Here is a 22,916-nt window from a genome sequence, read left to right on the forward strand (position 1 = left end):
GCCCCGCGCCCGCCCGCCCGCCCGAGCGGGGTCGCAGGCTCCTGGCTGATTCTATTTCTCTTTTTCCTGCAGGTTGCTGAAAAGTGCCTTTCCTGAAGCCACCGCTGCTTGGATTTCTGTCTAGGGCTGCCTCTCTCTGCCCCTCGCCCCCCTCTCTGTTTAATTCGGCGTTGCTTGCAGTCCGTGCCCTGACGGCGGCTCCTCCAGCCTTTCCCTTTTTTTTTTTTTTTTTTTGTTTTTTTGCTCCCCATTTACACGCAGTTTGCTCAGCCATTTTATTTTTTTCCTTCCCCCGACTATGTAGCAAATATTTAAAAGAAAAGAAAGAGGAAAAAAAAATCAGACATCCTTTTGCCTGTTTTGATGCTCGTGAACCATAATTTTTAGAAGCAAGAAATAGAAGGAAAAAAAAATACAAACCCGAAGTTTTCTCCCCAAGGACCGAGACCATTCCACAAACTGAAGTGCTGCCAGCAGCATATGCTTTTTGCAAGAATAATTGAAACCATTAACTGGAGAGCACAGAATTCTTTTGAAAGTCTGCCAGTTATTTGCAAGTAACTTTGGCAGTGGCACAAAATATAACACTTGTATTTTAACTTCTACAATTGCACTTTTAGGAGCTGGCCTCTAATTTGATTTTCAGTTGTTCTGATAAGATTTCTATTTTATGATTGGCTTTATGTTTAATTCTTGTTTAAAGAAACACGATTTGACTTAAATGAAAACCTAAGTGCTGATGAATAGGAGTTTTACCAAAGCAACAAGTTAGTTATTTCTTCACGTTTAACTTGAATTCACTTTTTTACCCTTTTTTAAAAAAAAAAGAAGAAAAAAGAAGATCAGCAGTAAACATTACCCTGAGGAAGGGTACGATTGCTTGCATTTTAATTTTTGTTTTTTAATATGGCTGTAAACGTGTCCCTGGTTCGTGATACAAAATGGCTGACGTTAGAAGTGTGTCGAGAGTTTCAGAGAGGGACTTGTTCTCGGTCTGATGCAGAGTGCAAGTTCGCCCATCCGTCACGGAGTTGCCATGTGGAAAATGGTCGAGTTATTGCCTGCTTTGACTCCCTAAAGGTGAGGACTGTAACGCGTGCATTGCCTAAGCTGCCTTGTTTTTCTTTCCCTTCGCAGTGGCTCAGGCAGGGGTGTGGGATGTGCAGAACAGCTGTTTGTTGCTCTGTGTCTGCAGGGAGGATGCTGCTCCTGAAATCTAGGCTGAGTCTGACTTGGGGTGCCATTGCCTGTAGTGCCAGGCATTGCAGGGAGAGAGGATTTTATCCAGGGCGTTTTTGAGTGGTAGCTCAGGTCTGATACAGCTGTCCCTGAAGCAGAGAACACAGGTTGTGGGCAGCAAATGAAATAAGAGGAGTAGAGAGAACTGAAATCCAGTTTTGAGTGTCCAGATCACGTCAGCTGTGCATTTGGTGCAGGGATCTGAAATGTGTTTTTAATGAGCAAAAATGAAAGCAGCATTTTAAGATAATGAATCAGCTTTACATGTATTTCCTGGAGACAGAGTTGCAAATGCACTTTAAGGTTGTCCTGTAGATGAGGACCAGCCGAAATGTTTGGACAACAACATTTCCAGAAATGGTCATTGGGGAAGTGCTTTCTGCTTGGGACACACGAACTCAGTGGCTTTGCCAGGCCTGTTGGAGCTATGGCTGAGCCTTGAGGTTGGTGCTTATCCTTGCAGAGTTGAATTTGGAGGCAGTAAATAGCTCTTGGTTGCTTGTCCATGTTGGAGTTCCAGGGATGACTTTCAAAAATACCAAAGACCTGGACTGTGAGTCAGGGAGAGGAGTGGAGGGGCTCACAGGAGGGGGATGTGGGCATCTCTTTCTGGCCTCACTTCACCATGGCTCTTGGGAAGGGAAGATCCACTTTTTCTTTTTTTTCTTTTTCCCAAATGTATGACTCCTCAAAAGTATTTTTTACTCTAAGACCATATGGATAACTGATAGCAGATGAGAATTCGTGACATTGTGTTTAATGTTTTGACCAAAGTAATCAACCTGTTAAAATTTCTAGAAAGAGTCTGGAAAATTTTATAATCTTATAAGTTTTCTCTTGAACTTCAACTATTGCTTGAAAATATTTGAGTTTATTTTTATGAACATAATGAGTAACAGAACTGGTAGAGTTATATATGCAGAGGTTCAGACCAGGACTGGATCTGGACTAACACTGGTTTACCCATTTTGTTCTGTTAGTGGCTTCTTCATGTTTTCATTTCTGTTCTCTTTTCCCAAGAAGCTCAAGTTTTCTGTTTGCATTCAGTTTTCTCTTTTTTAATCTGATTATGTGAAATGACTCTTGAGTTATACAGTGACTTTCAAATGTTCATTTACATTGCTGGTTTGCTGACAGTGAGAGGCAAATATCTTTTTCTTGAAGGGGGGAAAAATTGTGTTCTTTATGCCATTGAAACTTTTGAATTGTAGCCAGTGGCAGTGCAGACACTTTTAATGAAGAGATTAATATGTTCATATTTTACAGTGTATATTTGTGAATGGAAAGGAGGGCTGTCACACTGTGCAGGATAGTTTTGTGCCCCTTGCTGTTGGTTTGCAGCATCCTGGGGAGATGTCCCTGTGCAGCCACCCAGCTTGGCTGGGCTCTGAGCTGTGCTGTCACCCCATATGTGACACTTGCCCATGGGTGCTGAGTGCAGTTCCTGCAGCACACCCAGCTGTGCCAGCCCCTCTCTGCACAGCAGGACCAAGTCCATGGGCAGCTGGGGTTCAAATCCCACCCACTGGAATGAGCAAACACTTCCCCCACTTCAGCAGTGGGGATGGGATGGGTAACACCATGTTAAGAAAACAACAAAAAAAACTCAGGGAAAGGAGCAGAATGTGATCTTCTACAGCTCAGAGTGTTTCCTGTGTAACTGGCTGTTAAATGACCTGCTGGTTGCAGTTTCCTCACGACACAGTAGCAGATGCCCAGTATGTGCTGGTTGAATGGCCTGAATTTTCCAGAGAATAGGTTTTTTGGGCTTGGGAAAGCCTCATGGAGGGCTGACAGCTCTGTCTATGGGAAGTACTTGAGGAGAGGTCTGACTTATGCAGAGCACTTGGCCAAAGGTGATGGGGCTGTTTCTGCACCCCTCTTTGCAGACAAGACAGTGGGTGTTGGAGCACTTCCTTCAGCCCCATGGATCCAGCAGCTCTCAGGACAGAGCCCTGTTTCCCTGTGCCCTGGAGGGCTGTGGTCCCCAGTGCTACAGCCTGAGTGTGTGCATGTCTAATGCCATGAATTTCCCAGTGGAAATAACTCCCCTGGGGACCAAACTCTCAAACAATGGTCATTCTGTTCCTGGGCCAGAGCTGGGCTTGCAAAGCACTGTTTGCAGTGGTCTTAAGGGGTTCAGGGCTGTAAGGGTAGCCACCCTTACCGGTCACCAGCGAGGTGTTACATTCTCAGACCATTTAAGAGGCTTTTTGTGCCCATCTTGAGGATGGTTTTGTGCCCAGCAGCTGTGGAACACCGACCCTCTCTCCTGTGCAGGGCTCAATGGCTGCTTAGTGTTCTCTTGTCTTTTCACGCCCTGCATTAGCAGAACATCTGTGTTGCTTTATGGGAGGCAGGATATAGGATGCTTGTGGCTAATAAGTTTTCCCGTTGTCTTGCAGCCGCCCAGGGCTTTGTTCAGACGTTGCTTATCTGCATCCATTGTGTGCTGCTGTTGCTTGTTTTTTTTCTCGCACAGACCTCTTAAGCTTGAACAATGCCTTCATACAGGAACTTCTGATAACCCAGCAAACAATGGTTTCACCTCACTGGTCAGGTCATGCGCAGCATCCAGGGCTTACTGAATTGCCCTTTTTTCTCCTTTTTCCTTAATCTCCAATAGCAGTTCCATGCCTGTTGCAGTGGAAAAAGCAGTGATGCTTCCAGAAGCAGTCAGAGTGCCTCAGTGTAGGTTGTTTCACGGGTAACTAACTGTGTGCTACCTGTAATCTTGTGAAGAACACACAGGACTCATTGAATTAATGGGGGCCCTCACTGATGCTCAGGTGGGGGTCACCAGAACATGCTCTGCAGGAACGGTGTGTGTTGTGCAATGCTTTGGTTGTGAAATATCTGGTCTTGATCAGGTTGAGAGTGCTAGGCTGGATCTTGCTGTCCTGAGCTGTGTTTCTTCAAAGGGGGAGTTTGCACATTTGTAGGCAGCAGAAGGAACCTTTCTCAAGCAGATTGATACAAAACTTAAAAATAGTTCCTTGCAAGAAGCTGCTATTTGAATTAGATGCCAAGAGAGCTCTCACTCTACTCATGCATCCCTCCTTGTTATTCTGGAAGCAGTGTTCTCTGAATTAATTTGTGTGAATGGCAGGAGAGTCTGCACTGCTTGATTGCAGGGCAATCCAGAGGCCCAAGAGCTGCCTCTGCTGGGCCACCCTGCTTCCAGAAGTGACCACGAGGGCTGCTGGTCAGTGGCCAGTGCTCTCTGGTACCTCCTAGGCAGGTCCTGTGGCACCTCAGAGATGTTCTGAGCAAAGGAGAGGAATGTCATGTCATCCCTGTGAACTGGGGTGGCCTCTGGGTTCATTCATTGCCTCTCTCCCAGGCTGAGTGTGCACCGTCCATGCAGAGCCAGTGCTTTTTGTAAGGACTGGGACATGCTTTGCTGGCTCATGGCAATTCCTACAAAGGTTTGTTTTGGCACTTTGGTGGGCTGCTCATCAAGTCATTAACTTTCCTATTCAGGCTGGATCAGGGGGGCAGGATATGAGCTTGTCTGACTCTTAGTTCCTGGCCAGCAGTCATTGGTTGTGTTTTCAGTTTCTGGTGTTGTCAGGAAGGAAAAAAAAGCATCATCTTTGGTCACTAATGGAGCAGAGACCTGAGAGATGGGGCATTAGGAGATGATGACATTATATAAAAATGTGTAGGTAATGCACATCAGGTGTTCACAGAGGCTTTGATTTATACTGCTCACAGTTTGGGTATCTGTGCTGAGGACTTGAGGTTTAAAAAAATTTACAAATGCAGCTTTGTGAGGTGTGAGCTGGGGCTTTTTGCTGTTGAGGGGTTTTTGAATTTTCTTTTTGAATTTTAATGTGAATTGAAGCTTCAGGGAGCATTTTGAGGTGAAAATAGTGGGGTGAAAAATTTCAGTAATATGAATTTTGACTTTGGGAGGTGTAATGTGAAAAACACTGTTAAACTATTGCATGTTTCAAGCAGTACTCAATAAAAAAAAGGTGAAAAGTTTTCTCTGAACAGGCATAAAAAGAAGTTAAAAGTAGTTTTGTCTAAATTGTCTATTTTCTAAAAGAAGTGTTATTCTCGTAATAATATTCAAAATCCCAAGGCAATCTGAAAAGTTCATACTGCTTGGGCAATGGATGTACTATATGATCTTGAAACCGATGTACCTGAGGCTGTTCCTCACAGTTTTCATGCTAATTTGTACCTGGTTTATGCTGACTTGACTAGAATTATTTCTGACTTACTGGTTGGCAATCAAATCTATTTCTTTTTAGATTTAAATAAACTCCAAATTAAGAAACAACTAAAAACACCCACTAAACTTAGCATATGGTTACACTTTTAGAGAGGAAGAAGAAAGCAAACAAAGCCATAGTGATAATTTTGGAGACATTCCGACTCCATGTCTCAGCTCAGTGTGATGGAGATGTAAATATTCCACAAGAACAGTGTTGAGCCAAGTCACCTGTGTGACAAAATCCACTTTTCCTTGGTCATTAAGCCACTTACCTGTGTGGCAACAGCAGATTTGCAGCAGCTTTCTGTCCACTCTGGGTGCTGGTGTGTCTTACAGCATGCCATCAGTGCTTTTTAAAACTACTGTTTAAATCAAACAACTTAAAGTGGGGGAAAATGTATTTAGACTCAATTTTATGTATAAAAGCTGTTAATACTGTATTTCTCTGTCTTTTTCTCTTGATTTCTATATTTCTCTTTGTATTTCTCTCTGAAGTAAATTGGTATTTCAAGGAGAACAGGAAAGCTTGTGGGGGAAAAATAATTTAGGCATGATCCCTTCTCATCTATGGGTTATAACAAGCTCCACATTTTCACAGTTTAATTTAACTGGCACACTTGCTGTCTATACTCTCTCTAGTGTCTTCAGAAGTTTTTGGCACATCTCTGGGATGGAGAGCACTGATGGAGAAGCTCACCTGGCTCTACCTGTGCTGAGCATCTCCCAGGCCTGCCCCATTGTCTGCGCTGCAGATTCTCTGTGGGGTTAAGGCTGGTTACATGAAGATGATGTGTGACCTCCCTAGGTGTGTTCAGCTTTCCAGGGAAAGGATACACCTTCTTCCTTTAATCTGCCTAGCTGATCTTTCTGTGGGACAGATGACTGTGCGCAGCATGTTTGATTTGTTTAGTGTTATCCATGCTTCCTCCGATGGCCCAGTAGTCACATTTCATTTATCTGTGACTTTTTGACAGCTGATCCATGGCAGATGAGCACTGGTGGGTTTTGCAGTCATGGTTTGGAAGGTTGCTGCTCTGAGCTGTCCCCTTGCTGCTCTGTTGCAGCAGTGGTTGCTGCCACTGTGGCAGGGTTAGGAGGAGGACAAAGAGCCTTAGGCACTGAATACAAAATCCAGCAGCTGGAATTCCCTCGGTCCTGCTCTCTGCAGAGCTGCTGGGTGATGAACTCGTGTAACTGGAGCAGGCTGGTGTTACCTGGTGACTGTGCTGCAAGGACAGCAATAGACAGGGAGATGCAGGAAGGTCTTATTCATTGCCAGCCATTTGCAAAGGCGTAAGACAGAGTCCTTGACAAGAATTCTTGTCTGTGCTCTAAAGCAAGGAAGTGATCTTTGAGGTGTGTTATGGAGAGTGAAGAGGTTGGCCTTATCTCTGCCAGGTCTTTCTGTGTCTGAGCAGCCTCAGCAGGGAGCACTACCTTGGCCTTCACATTTACAAGGACATGGGCTTTGTGAAACTTGGTGTTGTCCATGGTGACATGGCAAGAAAGATGAGATATATGTAGGTTTCCTGGTGCATAGTCTAGTTCTGGTGCTACCCTGGAGGGATGCTCTCTTTCAGCTCATTGCTCATATTCCTGCAGAGGGTGGATATTTGGTGATTGGGTATTTGCTGTGCAGTAGGTGGAGAGCACCATCTGTGCCCCAGACCTCCTGACCCCACATTTCTCCTGAGGGCTTGCCCACACAGGAGCAGATGCCTTTGCTGTTGCCTGTGTGTGAGTGCCAGTCTCATGTGTGGTGTTTCTGGGACAGGTTCAAGAGGCTGGCAGAGGTGTAGGCACAGGCTGGTAAGTTGGGAAGCTCTCCCAGTGCAAGGGGCAAGGACAGGAACACCGTCCTTGTCCATCTTCTTACAGCTGATTAATTGATTGCAGCTTTTCCTTTGGCCTCAGACTGATGTGCTTTTCCCCTTGTATGTGTTGGAAAGCAGAGCTATGCCCACAAACTGCTCCTGAGACCACAATTTGTAGGCCAGCCTCTTCAGGGAGATGGGCCAAGCAAATTCAGCACTGGGGTTTTGCTGCCAGCCTCGCCTCTCCCTTCCTCACCAGCCAGCCCTGGCAATGCAGGGCCTCTGCTCCTGCCTGCAGCTCATGTTGCCTTGTTCTTTTCCCTGTGGTGTGAGCAAGCCACCATCCTCAAAGGGTGAAGCCAGCAGCATTTACATTATTAATATTAGCCAAGAGTAACCCTGGGTTTCTGGTTGGGAAGATGATGGTAAAGTGCTGACTGCTGCTCACACTTGCCTAAAAAAGCAGGAGAGGAATTCTTTTGGGATGTTGACTCTAAACCCTTCTGAGCTTCTGTGTGTGCTTTAGCAGATACATTTTGAAACCTTTTATGGGCATATTGCAATGTTCCACTGGCCCTGGCATGCCACCTCCTGCTCCTGAGGCTTGCTTTCCTGTTTGAAGAGCAAAGCCCTCCAGACCAAGGTTCTGGTTCTGCAAAATACTTAAGCCTGATTTTAAGTGCTGTAGAGTTCCTGCGGGCAGCAGAGAGCTCCTTGTGCTGGAGTGAGCTGTTGCATCAAGTTTTGAGTGTCGGAAGTAGTCATCTCAGCCAGTCCATAAAGGGGGAGAGCTCTTTGCTCTGCCACCTTTGGCTTTTGGGAGTTTCTCTACATGCACACCTTGAGTTTGCAGTCTTGACAAGCCTGCTGGGATCTGCCACCACAAGCTCCATGCCTGTGACCCAGCACAACTGCAGGGGGATGCTCTGTGAGCCCCAGGGTCTTCCTCTGCACAGGGAGGAGGGAGATGAGGTGCTGGGCCCAGATAGCAAGTGCTGGCTCTGCCTGTTGTGAGTCAGAAGTTGGCCAAGGGAGCACGAAAAGGATGCGTGTGTGTGTGTACAGTGAGCTCTGGCACCTCAAATGGTGCTATGTTGCAAAATGTGGCACTGCCAAATTCTTCTAGGGAAGAAGTTCAAACATTACATTTTCCAGCCCTGATGTGTAGCAGTAGCTAACACTGGGATTGAAATAGAAGCACCAAACCTACAGGCCTCTGTGCCTGGACAGAGTCTGGGGCAAAGAAGATGCTTGGCTGTGAAACTACCTAGGGACTTCTCATGCTCCTGATTGCATTAGGCCACCAAAATGAGCTGGGGGGAAGGTGGTGAAAGATGCCTTCAAGGGGAGTGACTGAAGGAGCATGTGGAGTTGGCGGATTTCCTCGGTGGCATAGCATCAGTTTGATGTAATCCCTTAGCTGACAATAGCTTTCTGCCACTTGGTTCACCCTTCTGAAGGAGGGTGCAGTAACATGCTTTTATGTAATTGAGCTGTTTAGAAGCTTTAAAACAAATATAAACAAGATGTGCCAGGCTTTTTGGAGGGCCCATCGCCTGACATCTCCCACAGAGCATTTCAATAAGTGGTTAGATTTCCAAGAGAGGAGCTGAGCTCTTTGAAATTCTGCCCCTATAAGTACTGTTTCGCTGGTATTAAAATAAATGCTTTGAAGACCTTGGGTGAATGTTGCCCCATACAGGCACAGTTTTACTTCTGGCTTATTAATACTGTTTTATTGCTGTTCATAAAACAGCAGGGACCCAGGCACTGACCCCCTTCCTCACCCCTTATAGTCCTTGTGCCATGTCTGATGACAGTCTTTTGATTAGAGGAAAGACCAAGGATTTGGAAAACCACCTTTCAGAGCCTTGTGATGATGCAAACTGCTTCAAGGTGTTGTAATGTCGGTCTCTGTGCCTAATTGCACTTTTTGACCTCACAGGAGCAGTACAAAAAAAATGTCTTCAAAGGCTGAGTGTAGCTGAGCTGCTGTAATAGCAAGACTCTGGGTGTTTTAGACAGGTGTCCTGACTGAGTAAGCATTTCAAACCCTGGCTCCTTCCAGAGGAATAGCTATCAAAGATGCTTAGTTCTGTAATCTTGCCTGCCTGTTAGGAAAGCCCCCAGTTCTGTAATGGCAGTGAAAATATTCAGCTTAACCATAGCTAATGTGTTAGGATAGTAAAATCTTTCTGCCGTCCACACAGCAGAAAGTACATGGCACAAAAGGAATGCTGATCTCTCGGGAGCCCTGGGTTTTGCATCTGGCTCTCTGAATGTCTGGTTAGTGTTTGGCCTGGGTTTAGGATTGCAGTGACATGGTTACTTGATGTCTCCACTGTCAGAAGAGCTGGATACTGGAGTCAGGGATTATTAAGCACTAACTCTGTGTTTTTACCTCCTCTGTCTGAAGCCAGCACGTGGGAATGGCTCGAGGCTGTTCCCTGCGTGCTTCAGCTCCAAGCTGGAAAGCTGAGTCCTGGAGGTGCCTTTCTGCAACATTTAGCTTAAAGCTGCGATGAAGAAGCATATTCCTGAGAGGGCACAATTGGCTTGCTGGGACAGGAGCATACTCGAATCAAGCAATTCCCCAAGTTTGTAGTGAAATGTTACAGCAGATGGCCTGCTTACAATGTGGGATATTATTAGAACCATGATCAGTGCTAATAAGGTCATTGGTGGTGGGGGAGGAGGTCAGTGTCTGACCTTGTTTGGAAGGTGGCAGCCTGTGCTCTGGGGAGAAGTTTTCCTCTTGCAGCAGTGGAATGTGAATGTTTAAAACAAGCTACTTTGTTTATTAGTATGGCTGCACAGTGGAGAGAGAGACCCACCACTCACGCCAGCATAACTGCTGCAGGGGTGCTTCTGGCCCCCACCCCTTGCTGAGGTAGGTGCACAGAGCACCATTAAAAATAGAGGCAAATTCTGCTTAATTCTGGGAATGGGAACCAGGAGCAGTTTAGCTAGTGCTCCAGAATGGGTATCGTATCACAATGCATTGCCCAGGTGACTACTGAGTGGTCTCTGTGTTTTATCTTGCCTCTGGCTCTGCATTAGCACAGCACTAACTTTCAGCTGTTCTCCTACACTGGTGTCAGAAAAAGACCCAAAACAACCACTACAGATAAGAGTGCTGAAATCCAGTTGAGTTGCATGAGTGATGTCCACATCTCTGCCCAGCAGTACCCACACCAGGTTCTGATGGGGATTTACTCCAATAGCCTGAAACGTGGTGCTTTAACTCTGTCTCATCACTTCTTCTTTGCCTTAGGAACTCTGGGTGCTGTGATCAGCTCTGGGTGCATAGTGAGGGGAGACACCTCTCAAACAGAGGGGCGTTTGGGAAAGTGTGGAGTATCTGGGGGTTCAGAGGTGGCCAGGCAGCACCAATACAGTGGAGCTGCAGCCTGTGTGCCTGAGACTGTGGCTGTCATGACGCTGCTTCCCTAAGTCCCTGTTATCCACAGGGGCATGGCTGGTGCTGGGAACAGTCACACGGAGATTAGGTCCTTAAAGAGCCCTGCTTCAGCTGAGCACAGTTTGAATACAAAACCTCAGTGTGTAATCCCAATGGTATTGGCTGATCCCACTGGTCTATGTCTCTTCCTCTTGCTGTCCATTCCTAAAGATCAGAGCATGGGTAAGGCTTGCAGCCATTATGTGCTCTTGATCCCAAATGGTTGGTTTGTGCAGTGTTGTGCTGCGTGCAGTGCTTGGGCTCTGCTCCCAGAGTCCCTTCCACGTGATGCTGCAGATAGCAAACCCAGGATGAGCTTGCCAAGAGAAAGCTAGAGCCTCATGGGGTTGGACATTTCAGCCCATGCTGTAGCACTTTAGTGCTCAGGGTCCCAAGGAGTTGAAAGCCAGACATAGAAATGAGCCTTTAAGGAGGGCTTGGAAGATCATCCAGGCATGGCAGAGATAATGGTGTTTTAGGTCAGTTGTACGAAGGAAAGCTCTTTCCTCCCTGTGAGGGAATTTTGTTTCATAAACCAGTGGACTTTCAAGACAGTTGTTTTTGGAGGGAATGTTGCTCCTTCCCAAACATTATAGGGGAAGATGTTAAAAGATGCCCCTGTTTATGCAGAAACCCTCCCAAATCTTGCTCCGATGGTCCAAGACTTGCAGCCTTATTCTAATGCCCTGCTTCTTCTTTCTGCTCTGTTTCCTCCTCCCCTCTGGGCCTATTTGTCCCCAAGCCATAGTGCAGCTCCCCTGTCCTCTTTGTCCCTGTTGTAGTGTCTGCAGGGATTGTACAAGGCAGCCTGACAAGTCTCTTGCACTCCTCTCCTGTTGCTTCAGCAGTCATTTTTATTTCTCAGTGCATCTGGTGCCCTTGCAGATGAAGATGTAATCATGGTTTCCTCCCTGCAGACTTTGACTCCCTGCTGTGTCAATCCTGTTGCCTGTAAAACCTCAGTGATGTGCTGCAGGGTGTGAGCTGGAGCAAGGCAGGCAGGCTGAGTGACTCTGGTGCTTGAAGCTGGAAAGCCGTCAGGGCTGATAAAAGCAAGGCAGGGATGTCTGAAACCTCTGAGCTGCAAGGGACGACCTCAAGGGAGGGAGGTGGGGGTGACTCTGGGGAGGAGCCATGCAGCTGCCCAAGCCACTTTCCCATAGGACTGGGGAGCTTGGGGATGTGGCAGGGACCCCGGCCACCCATCACTGCCAGCTCTGTCAGCATCTGCTGGCATGTCACGGCAGGGCGTGGATTTCCCCGCACAGCCCACTTCACTCCTGTCACCAGAGCCCACTCAAACTGCTCTGCACCATCCTCGGGAGAGGGGAGGGGGAAATCCCTTGGGGGGTGGGAGACAAATGGACAGGATCACTTTTACCTAGTGATGCAGAGGTGGGACAAGGCAGGCTGCTGGGAGGAAGGAGCTTGGAGGCATCAAAGGCATGACGGCTGCACCAGCTCAGGACAGAGCAGCTGGAATGCAGTCTGGGTGTTGCTGAGGCTTCCCCTGGCTGCCTGGGGTTTTTCCACCAAGTCTGGTGTATTTAGACTGAAAACTCTTCAGGCTGGGACTGTCTCATTTTGTGTTTGAGTAGTAATTGGAGCAGGACCCTGAGCTGTAGCATTGATGAGTATTTGTATTCCCACAGCCAGAAATCCCCTGCTGCGGCCTTGTGCAGTAAAGCACAGATTGAATTAAGAGGATTTTCATTGTTGTTTTGTGTTTCTCTGCATGGGTTTTTGAAGAGTCCACAGTAATATAAAATCTTTAGAAGTCTTTACTTGGAATAGAGCTCACATTAGGTAGGACAAAAACACTACTCAAAACTGTTTTTTTTCCCGTTTTGATTGTGCTAATTCTTGGAGAATGATTTTAAGCATCCTTTCAGTCCTTAGCCCAATCAGGGGAAAAGTGTTAGCACTTTTCTTACTTTGTGGCCTGTATCAGAGGCACTTGAAGAGAAGTTTGTTCAGGGGTTTCTGCCGGGGCCTATCTGAAGTCCATCTATCTTGGTTTAAACCAGTTAGAGCGTTTCTTCAGCAGTGTTGAAGTGTTTGCTTACGTAGGCACTGGTCCTGCTGCATTCCAGACTTGCTAATAACCCTGGAGCTTCTTTGCAGCTACTCGTCTCACGTGGCGGAGAGACTGCAGATGTCCTCAAGAAAGGTCACTCTTCCTTGCAGAAAAAATCCCTCCAATCCCTCCCAGCCCCATCTATATGGGTCCATCCCACCTAAAAACAAATGAACATTTGCATTGCAGCTGACTCATCCTGACTGTGCCCGGTGAGGGCAGTGAAAGGTCTTTTTCTTGCTACCCTTTTAGGGAGGGATTGTGCTGCATCTGAAGATATCTCTTGTCAGTAGCAAAAGCAAAATACGTGAGATCAGGTGTCTGCTGCCTAAGGAAGTCATGTTAAGATTGCTTTCTAATAGAAAGCAGCCTTCAAAAGGTAAGCCTTGCACACCTCCTCATCTACGAAAGGTTGGGCATCTCAGGCAGTCTGTACTGCACTTGGTGAACAGGACAAGGATAAGCAGCTCAGGGCAGGAGTTTGGAAAGCAGAGCAGCAATACAGGAAGGACAGAAAAACCCCATGGTAATTTGATCAGTTTGCTTTTGTGCCTCAAGTCTGAATAAGCAAGCACATCCACATGGATATGCTTTAGTTGCTTCTGCCTCCCCCAGCTTTTCTCTTCTGCTCTCAAACCTAAGTGAGTGAATCTGGAGGTTATTAAAAACATGAACTCCAAAGCACCAAGTAAATGGAAGGAAAGCCCTGATCAGTTCCATTCTTGTTGGTCAGCTGGGACAGATGGATGGACAGACACACATGTATGCCCACGCAGGACACATTCCTTTCTTAGCTGTTCTGGCACTTAGACCAGTGCTGCAGAGGAGAATTTAGGTCAGACCAAAAGTTGCATCCCGCAGGAGTAAATGAATACATCCACCTAACTAGGCATACAACCTTTTCAGTGTCCTGTCCTACAGCTCTTGTTACACAGAAGGGAACAGATCCCAGTGGCTACATGGAATTCATCTCTCAGCAGCTGAAATCAAGGTTTCTGCAAAATGCATTATCAGTTAATACCCATTCCTGGCGTCACATGGAGAAAGCAGACCACTCTTGCTAGATTTTGGGGTCTTTGGGCTGTATGTCAGTGTAGAGACCTACAGACCCCAAATTTTGGCTATCTAGGTCAGTATGGAATGCAGGGTAAGCAGAAAGCCCCCTTGAGCTGTGTGGTTTGCAGCATCTGTGTTGGCTTACTGTTCCTTGCCGGGCTTTGTTAGTTTGTAACATGGATCTGCTTTGGCTGAGTGAGGTTAGGAGTGTGAATCTGCACAGACCTCACGAGACTGCATAACAGACTGTGAGAACCAGGATCTGTGAGCAGTGTTGTAATTAGAACAGGTAGAAGTTTTGCTCTGGCCAAGGTTGTTGTAATAAATCCATTGTATATTAGCAGGTTTTCAGATGTTGGCACAGAATTGGGCATCGTGTTCATTAAAGCTGGCTGCTGGTGTGGCACTTGTGACTAGTGCATGGGAACTGCACCTAAATATGTCTCACTAATTGCAGTTTTATCCCAGAATTGTCTCTGCCAAACTCTCCTTTTGCCCACAGAGATGTCAGTGTATTATCTTTGGCATTGTGAGCCCATCATGTTTGCCTCTGTGGAAAAAGGTCTGTCCTGTTGCCACCACAGCTTGCTATCCTTCTCCATGGGCTCAGCTCCTAGCAAACATTTACAATGCCTTAACCTTCCTTTCACTAGAGATGGTAGCAAATACTGGTCACATATCTGCTTTCTAGTGCCAGGTGCTTTTTAAAGAGCACTTCAGAAGGTGTTTTTTAAGAGAAAAAGCCCCTCTGTGACTTAAATGTGCATATGTTACTGGCTGTAATAAACAACTCACTAAATAGATCAGTCTGCAAAAGCTGACTGGGGTGGAATATTTGCCTAGGGCAAGGCAGGCTTTCTTTTTATTTTTGCTTGTTTTTTTCCTTTTTTCTCTTTCTTCCTTTCTCTTCAAGCCTTTCTACCTCCTAGATGGAGAGTTGTGATTCAATGTCACTTGGCCTGAATGTCCTCTTTGGAAGCCAAGGTCCATGTGAGATGTGTGGTCCTTGCCTGCTGTGCCTAGCAGGCTGCAGGACCTCTCTTAAAGGTACTTTTTGTATCTGCACCTTTAATCCTTTGACCAACAGCAAGTTCATTATACCGTGGGCATGAAATCTGAGGCCTGGCATGGATCAGAAAGCTTTGGGGTCCTTTCTTGGAGCTGCATGGCGTTGGTGGCACACAGTCAGCCCTTTTCTGTGGCTTGGTAGCTTCTCTGCAAAGCCAGAGCAGAGGGGAAAAGTGCTGCTGTGCACAAAAATGCCTGGCACGTGTAGCTGAAACAGGAGCACGAGGACAAAGCTTGGTCTTTGGTGAACTGAGCCATAGCCTGAGAAAGCAACTGGGGACATCAGTGGGACATCAGGGTGAAGAGCAGGGCAAGCTGGCTTTGCTCTGTGCCGTGGGGCAAAATCCTAGCCAAGAGCAGAAAGGTGTCCTGTGCCTTGGAACATCAGACCCTTGGCTCTGACAGATACCAGGGAGCAAATCCTGTGGTGGCAACTGAGGCCATCACCCTCCTGTGCTGCTGCATCTGCTGTTGCCCTTCACTCACCTCCTTTGTTGGCTTAAGCTATTGCACAGAGGGACTGTCATGTCATGTTCTGACATATCTTGGTTTTTCCACCTGAAGTGTGGAAAGCCAGAGTGGCAGAGCCCAGCCACATCCTTCCCTGCTCAGGGAATGGTTGTATTCTGCCAAATTCTTAGAAAAACCCAACCAAACATAGCCACCTCCATATCTTTTTATTTGCAATTTCATTTTGCTTTCTGAATCACAGTGAGAATGAGGTTTTCTGAGCATGACTTTGCCCTCTGCAGGACAGGAGGGAGGGTTTGGGTCAGACACTTAGTTATCAATCTCTGCTCTTCCCTATTTGCCTTTTCCCTTGTGTAAACTTGAGCCATGAGGCTGCCAAAGGTGGTCACATGTCCGATATTTGTATTCATGAACACAGTACTTTAACATTTATTCTCCTGGGCTTTGATGTACTTTGCCTGGTTCTGTCTACGTGTGGTTTGCCTGCTGCAACTGTAATATTCAACAGACGCTGTAGGTAGAGGAATGTCAGAAGCATCAACTTTCCATATGACCTTGACAGATTCAGCTGGTGAAAGTTATAGAATTGGATTATGGGATTTACAATGAAAAGATGGTTTAAGGGACAAGAGAAACTGCACTTGCTGTTTTCAAATGCTGGCCTGGTATAATAGTAATCAGGAGGGACACAATTGAGGATGGAAGGTAGAAGACATATGTGAAGTTTAATTTTGTTTGTTTTTCTTTGGGGTTTTGTGGTGGTTTTTTTTTTTTGGTTTTTTTTTTAATACAGCACTTGTGCAGTATTGTTCCAGGGAGCTGGCGTGGGCTTTTTTTGTAATTTATTATAGAAGAAAAATCAATGACTTGCCAGTGTTTCTATCTTCCAGGTAGAATTGATTTTTTTTTTTACTTAGAAATAGTCCCACATTGAAACCCACAGGAATATTAACTTTGGTGGATGTCACCTCCTCCACATCCTGCTCTGTACCTGCAGTGATCCCAGGGCTAAACATGCTCCTAAACGTGCTGTCTTTACTGGACACTAAATGCCTCCTTTTGTAATTGTTATCGATCATTTCCTTCAGTAGCTCTGTGACCAGGCAGGTCTGTAAAGACCTTGGAGAGAGCCTGTTCTTGATACTGTGTTAAAGAAGCCTATTTAATTGTGCTTTTTAACATTCCTGAACCTAGGAGAGTAGTGGAATAATACTTGGAAGACATTAAAAATGCTCAGTTCAGAACTCTATATGATGATAATTCTACTCTGTTTAAACCTAATTTCAAATATGTGGTGGTAACAGACTGATATGGTTCACAAACATGGCATAATCAAAATGTATTGGTGGATACAAAAGAAAAGGGCTTGATGGAGTCTTTATTCCTGTCTTTTGTGGCATGAGATTGCTGTTATTGGAAGTAGTAATCTCTCAGATAAACATGTTTTTCTGCTCTGTGGCTCTACAGCTCAAAAAACATACTTTGACAGTGCCATACTCTTTTAATATATATTTCTTGGGCTTGGTAAACACTGTCCATTGCTTGGAGCAAGCTAAATGTTCCACAAACCAAAAACATTAAAATCAATACACTTTTTTCATTGAGCATAACAGAGCGTGCCATTGGCCTCAAAGAAGAGAGCTTGGCAGGGGAACAGAGGTGGAAAGAGTTGTCAAGATGTAAAAATATAATGAAGGAGCTACAGGGCTTTTCCCCAGCAAAATAACTGCTCTGAGTTTTTAAGAACCTTCAAGTATAACAAACAGCTTGGAATGAAAATCCTGCGTGAGAGCAGGAGGACAGCCATGACCTCTTTGTGCTGTCCTGGGGAAACTCAGTGGAACATTGCTGTATTCAGCAATGTGCAAAACTTCACTCACAGCAGCTCTCAGCTTCCCTAATTGCCAGGTGAATAAGGATTTGGGAATTTAGGCTAGTGCCTGTGGCTGCTTAGAATCTACTGGAATGCAGTAGTTGCATGTCCCCCCTGTTCCTAATTAAAATATATTTTTAAATGTCAGGGTGATAGTACTTGAGCTCTGTGGTAACAAGGCATCGTTTCTTTCTGGAGCTGGATTTGCTTGCCGAGGTCAGTGGTTTGAAGTGATTGGCAATGGCTGTGAGTGGCTGTCACCAGTTAAGGTGCTACCAAAAAGGGAGATGAGGACATAGAAATGCTGCTTTGTTTTTGTCTCCTGCTCTGCTTTGAGCTATGTAACAAAAACAAGCTTGACAAGCATTTTGAGGCTGCAGATTTTAAAGCGAGTCCCAGATAAGCATGTTTGAGTTCCTGCAGAGCACATCTGATTTTGCAACCCCCCTGTCCAAGTGCTCTGCACTTTTTTACAGACTATTTGAAAGGACTGGCATGTGCAGTAGGGCTTGGCCATGCTGTGCATCTGTTTGTTCCCAGCATTTGCACCTGATCACTCTCTTACCCCGGTGCGAGGGAAGCACTGTGATGTGCTCAGGGTACATCTTTAATATCCTGGTGAAATTGTTCAGCTGCTAAACTGTTTGTGCCATGTGATGGGAAATGTGTCCCCTGCTTGGGCAAAGTGCTGCTATCCCTTATGTGCCTTTAGGTGGTGACCTGTGCAACTCTGCAATAAGTAGATCACCAAAGCCCTGTCAGCTTCGCCATGTGCCACAGGGTTGGTCATCGTGTGTTGGTGGCAAGGAGCAGCTTTCCAGTCCTGTGATGGGAGAGAACCTTCAAGCACAGCACATCCCCCTGAGCCAGTGGCACACAACACAGCCCCTACAGCTTGGTTTGTGTCTGTGGTAGAGGTTGTCTTTCACAGACAAAGGCTGGAATGACAAAGAGATGGAAGTGTTATGGGTCTTTAGCAGTGTTTGTTCAGCATTCTCCTCAGCTGGCTGTTGGCAGCTTTATTTCTGGACTTGAATACCTTTTGTAGAAATTATGCTGGATTTTTTTACCTTGTGTGTCCTTCTTTCCATCTTCCCTGCAAAGCAAAAATATCCCAGCAGAACAGTCACAGGGGGAGGCTGAAGAGCGGCATCAGTGTCTTAGAGCCAGGGATTGTTGTGTTTGCTTTTCATTCCTTGTGCATTTTTCTAACTCCCTGGACACAGAGCTAGAGCCTACCTGGACTGTGAAGTGATTGTGTTTCACTGAACTGTTGCAGAGGGATATAATGTTTTAGGTTTTTTAAGCTCAAACATTGATTGGCTTCCCAAGGCTCTGCCCCACAGCTGTAGGCAGAGGAAAACTGGGTAGACTGGGACTGTGCAAAGTGTACCAGCCTCCCTTCAGTGAGGTGAACACAGAATGTCTGCTTGGTGTGCTCTGAGGGTTTTCAAGCTGCTTTGTGCTTGTATGTGCCACTGAGCTTTGCTTTGAGCTCTCAGTTCAGAAGGCCCCAAAACTCTTGTTGTAGCTGCCAAATGTCACCTGCTTTCATTTGGAATCATGCAAAACATCAAGGTTCATTCATTTCAGTCAAGATCAAGTCTAGGCTTGCTCAGAAAGGGCTTGACCTAACATTCATTGAAGCCATGAAATTCAGTTGCTGTTTTAGTGACAAGCTGGGGCTGCCTTGAGAGTGCTGGGAACATTGGTAGCCCTGGGAGCTTGTGATAACTATTCTCATTTTTCCACTGAAGCTGTGTGGAAAGGCAGGTCTGACTCTTGTCCTCTGTATCCTGACAAAAGACATGTCCCTGTTCACCTCAGCAGCCCTGGGTCAGAGCTGACATGCTGCTGCTGCAGCTCAGAGCATCGTTCAGAACAGCACAAAATCTGCAAACGATTCTCCAGTGACTGCAGGGGAGCTGAGATGGGCCAAAATAACACCTGGGCAGTTTTTAGCATTTTTCTTCTCATCTGCGCAGGCTCAGGGAGGTGGCTCTTTATACTCAGAGGTGGGAATTTCAGTGTCAGGCAAAACTCACCCTAGAGATATTGTAAAACTGTGGTTTGTGCTTTTCATGGGCTGTTTGAGTTCTATTTCCAGCAAATTCTGTATTCATGAACTGTACTCTTTCCTGGCTAGAACATGAATTTCACAGGGTCTGTATCATCCATAGCTGGAAACCACCAGATTAACCTTAACTCTAGCATTTTTATTCACACACATTGAAATTGAAGCTTCTGTATGGTAGGAAGTCTGTGTTGCTTCCCTTGCCTTGGAGGCTGATTGCCATCTGGTAATGCTAACTAGAAGATACATTTTGCTTTTTCTTTCCAGCTATGATCTGTTCACAGCAGGATCCTCACCATAACAGCAGTCTCTGGGCTCTCTGTAAATGGGTGTTACACCTGCATTTGAAAAATGTCAGCAGCCAGCTGTGCTGTATTTTTTATTGCTGTTACAAGTAACTTTGGACCACCAGCTTCTTTGTACCCAATACTGTCTAAGCAGGGCTGCTGGTGTAGGAGGGATGCAGAGCACAGACTATCCAGAATCCCAACATCTGTCCCAAAAGGAGCAGAAAAAGCAGTAGAACTGGAAAGCCTTTGTGCTGGGTTATTTCAGAGAGGGAGAATGAAGTGCTGGCATTAGGTTTGGGAGTCTTTGATGCAGCACAAATCCACTTCCAAACAAGACAGGGAACAAAGCATAGGATAAATTTTTATGTGACTACCCACAACAGCTTGGAAAACTGAGTTCAGTGATAGCCTGGAAGGATGTGCTTGACAGGACTGCTCAGTTTTGTTTTGTTCTGATGGCTTGAATGATGGAATAGAGAGAGTATGCTTGTTAAATTGGTAGTGTGCTTTGAGCTGGGAGGAACTACAGACACTCTTTAAAGAACCAGGTGTGGAGTTGCAGATAGTCTTGACAGGTTGGAAAAGTAATCCATAAAAAGGTGAGTGAGTTCAATAAAAGCAGTATGAAATACAGAGTTGGAGTGAATCAGCTGCCTCATACAGGGAGCAGCGTAGCTGGGTCTGGAGTAGTTCTGGGAAAGGCTTGTTGAGAGTGAATCAAAGAGTGTTACATTTTTAGTGGGAAAGAAAATGCCATGCAGGGATGTAAAAGCAGCAGTGTCATCTGCAGGACATGGGAAAAAATCTGTGTACCTGTATAGCACTGGTCATGGGTTAGGTGGAGCACAGTGCAGGTGCCCACAGCAGCAGGGACTGGGGGAGTAGCCTGGGGGAAAAACTGGGAGACTGTGCAGGGAGACTTGGAAGAGGATGGTTTGCATAGTCTGGAGCTGAGAGCAGGGAAGGGGAGTAGATGTGACAACAGCCTTTAAGTATGGGCCCTTCCTCAAGGAGGAAAGGAATAATTCCTGTTCTGGCCTAAATCAAAAGTTTTAGGTTTCTGTTGCAAGTGGAGCAAAACTGCAGTTGAAAATCAGCTGTGAGGAGACTGATGTGTTGGAGTCCTGTGCCTGGGAAATACACAAGTAATGGGAACAAAGCAAATAGGTGATCTGTGTGGGCAATGGGGAGATATATCACTTCACTATATCCTTCTAGACCTGGATTTTAGGATGCTTGTAGGGGGGGTCTAACAGCCTTCCATGAGAACATATTCAAGGAGTGCTTTCTACATCATTTCCCTTTAAAACTTCTCTGTGAAAGTGAGCTGGTCCAACACTGCTAGGAGGAAAGAAAGCATTGCTCTTCAGCAGAAGTTACCTGATGTATTGGCCAGGGTCAATGTTCAAGGGAGGTTGTGAGGTTGCAGTTCTCACTGACTCAGTTGGCAGCATAATTTCTGAAATTCCATTAGCCTGTAGAAAGGACTTGCAGATAAAGGTGTGTTCATGGCTGGCTTTGAACTGCAGCGAGTGACAGCTGGGCTGCATGAACACCTATCTGAGACATAACACTTGCTAATGATCAGACTGACTTGTCAGCTCCAGCCTCCTTTGTTTTCCAGTTGAAAACATGCTATTTCCATGCTATTTGATGTTTGCCAGTGGAAGGTGTTTGATCCAGCAGTGAGATGGACAGCTATCTCCCTTCCTCCAGCACAGCTCTCTACCTGTGTGGAAAGAGGAGTGTGGTGCAGCATTGGTGACAGGATGAGCCACTCAATCCAGCCAGCATGCCACTTGCTCAGCCCTGGAGCAGGTTGCTTAGGGACAAACTGCAGTGAGCAGTTGAGTAGAGGTGGTGCACTGGTGATTTGCTGTCCTAGAAGTGTAACTTCAAAGCTGCAGGTTCTTATAGGATGGGTGGAGGACTTAGAGCTTGGGCACCAGGTACCAACTCTGCCTTCCAGGACCTCTCTTTTCTTACAGAGCAGGTGGCAGGAAGGTAGACCTAAAGCAGCACGTGCTGCTCAGTAAATGTTCTTAGTTGTGCTGCTTGGACGTGGGGATGCAACCCTGAGCTCCCCACTTTCTGCCTCCCGCTGTTGCAGGACGATTCATGCTCTATGGCATGAATTTGCAGCCTGCCCTGCAAATGTGGAGCAGACACCATGGTGGCTGAGGTGGTATTGTGTATGAGAAAGCCATGCAAGGCTGTGGCAGGAGCAAGGATCCATGGCCAGGAGAGAGCCTTTGTGTGCATGTGGTGAGTGGGATGGAAAGCAGAGAGCGTTTCATGCCTCAGCACTGGAGCGACAGGCACTGAGTAAGCAGGGCCAGCACATCTCTGAATGTGCCTCCCCACTGAGTTCCTCTTGGGGAGGTGGAGATCTGCTGCTTCATGCGGAGAAAAGTTATGTAGACAAGCTGTGTTTTGGTGCCTGGTTTTGTGCAAAACATGGAAATCCTTTCCTGCCTGGTCTCTTTTCATTCTTTTTGCTGTCAGTCATTGCACATGTCATCAGTATCTGTGGAAAAGACTGCACAGTCAGGGCACCAACCTACTGCAGCCTCCAGTGTGTGAAAAGCCACATTAGCTTGAAGATTTTCACGTGAGAACTGCTTGTGATTGATGGGACGTAGTGTGCAGTCATTAAAACCAGAAATGTGTGTCTGGAACCTCTCGCTGGTGTCCGGGATTAAAGAGACTGTAACAAAGTGCATTACTGGTGCACATGTGAGCAAGCCTTGGGGCTTGTGCTGGGAGCCTTGTTTCTGCAGCACAGTTCCACTCACTTCAGCAGCCAGGGAGGAGAGAATTTGTGCAACATGCTTAGGGAAGGTTCATCCAGCCTGGTGCAGTACCCAGAATGCTCTTATTTGCATCCCGCTGAGCTAGGATGCAGATGACAAGGTGCAAACTCCACACAACCAGGTATAATGCAGCTTTTTTACTGGGTTTCAGTGTGCTGCCTTCAGTGCTGCACTCCAAACAGCTGGCTTTGTTGCAGTGCAAGCTGCTGTCACTTTAGCTGGTGTCAGATGCCAGCCATTTACAGTATACGCCATCACAGCATGACTTAAGTTGGCAACACAGAGTCAATCACATGCCAGCAGCCTACTGTAAGGGTGGGGGAGTGTGTGGGAAGAAATGGGGAGAAGATACTCTTATAAAATCCTTTAATGATTTATTTTTAATATCCATTTTTCAAGCCTTGGAAAGTGCAGTCCATATGCTTTTCCCTCCTGGTTGTAGCTGGCAAAGAAGCA

The 22,916-nt window shown here is 46.2% G+C and overlaps 1 protein-coding gene across 3 annotated transcripts in view; it reads left to right on the forward strand.

Moving 5' to 3' along the window:
* The first annotated feature begins 150 nt into the window (after positions 1-150).
* The window catches only part of MBNL3 (muscleblind like splicing regulator 3), a 55,120-nt gene continuing 32,354 nt past the window's right edge, over positions 151-22,916 (forward strand). For all 3 annotated transcript variants that reach the window (XR_004082627.1, XM_031064204.1, XM_031064205.1), the window contains exons 1-2: positions 151-170; positions 877-1,080. Coding sequence is in view for 2 of the 3 variants with exons in the window: in XM_031064204.1 (XP_030920064.1) it covers positions 907-1,080 (174 nt within the window). In the remaining variant the exon portion in view is untranslated. The remainder of the gene's footprint in view (positions 171-876; positions 1,081-22,916) is intronic.

Source organism: Geospiza fortis, unplaced genomic scaffold (genome assembly GCF_000277835.1).
Source record: "Geospiza fortis unplaced genomic scaffold, GeoFor_1.0 scaffold47, whole genome shotgun sequence".
Taxonomy (NCBI): Eukaryota; Metazoa; Chordata; class Aves; order Passeriformes; family Thraupidae; genus Geospiza; species Geospiza fortis.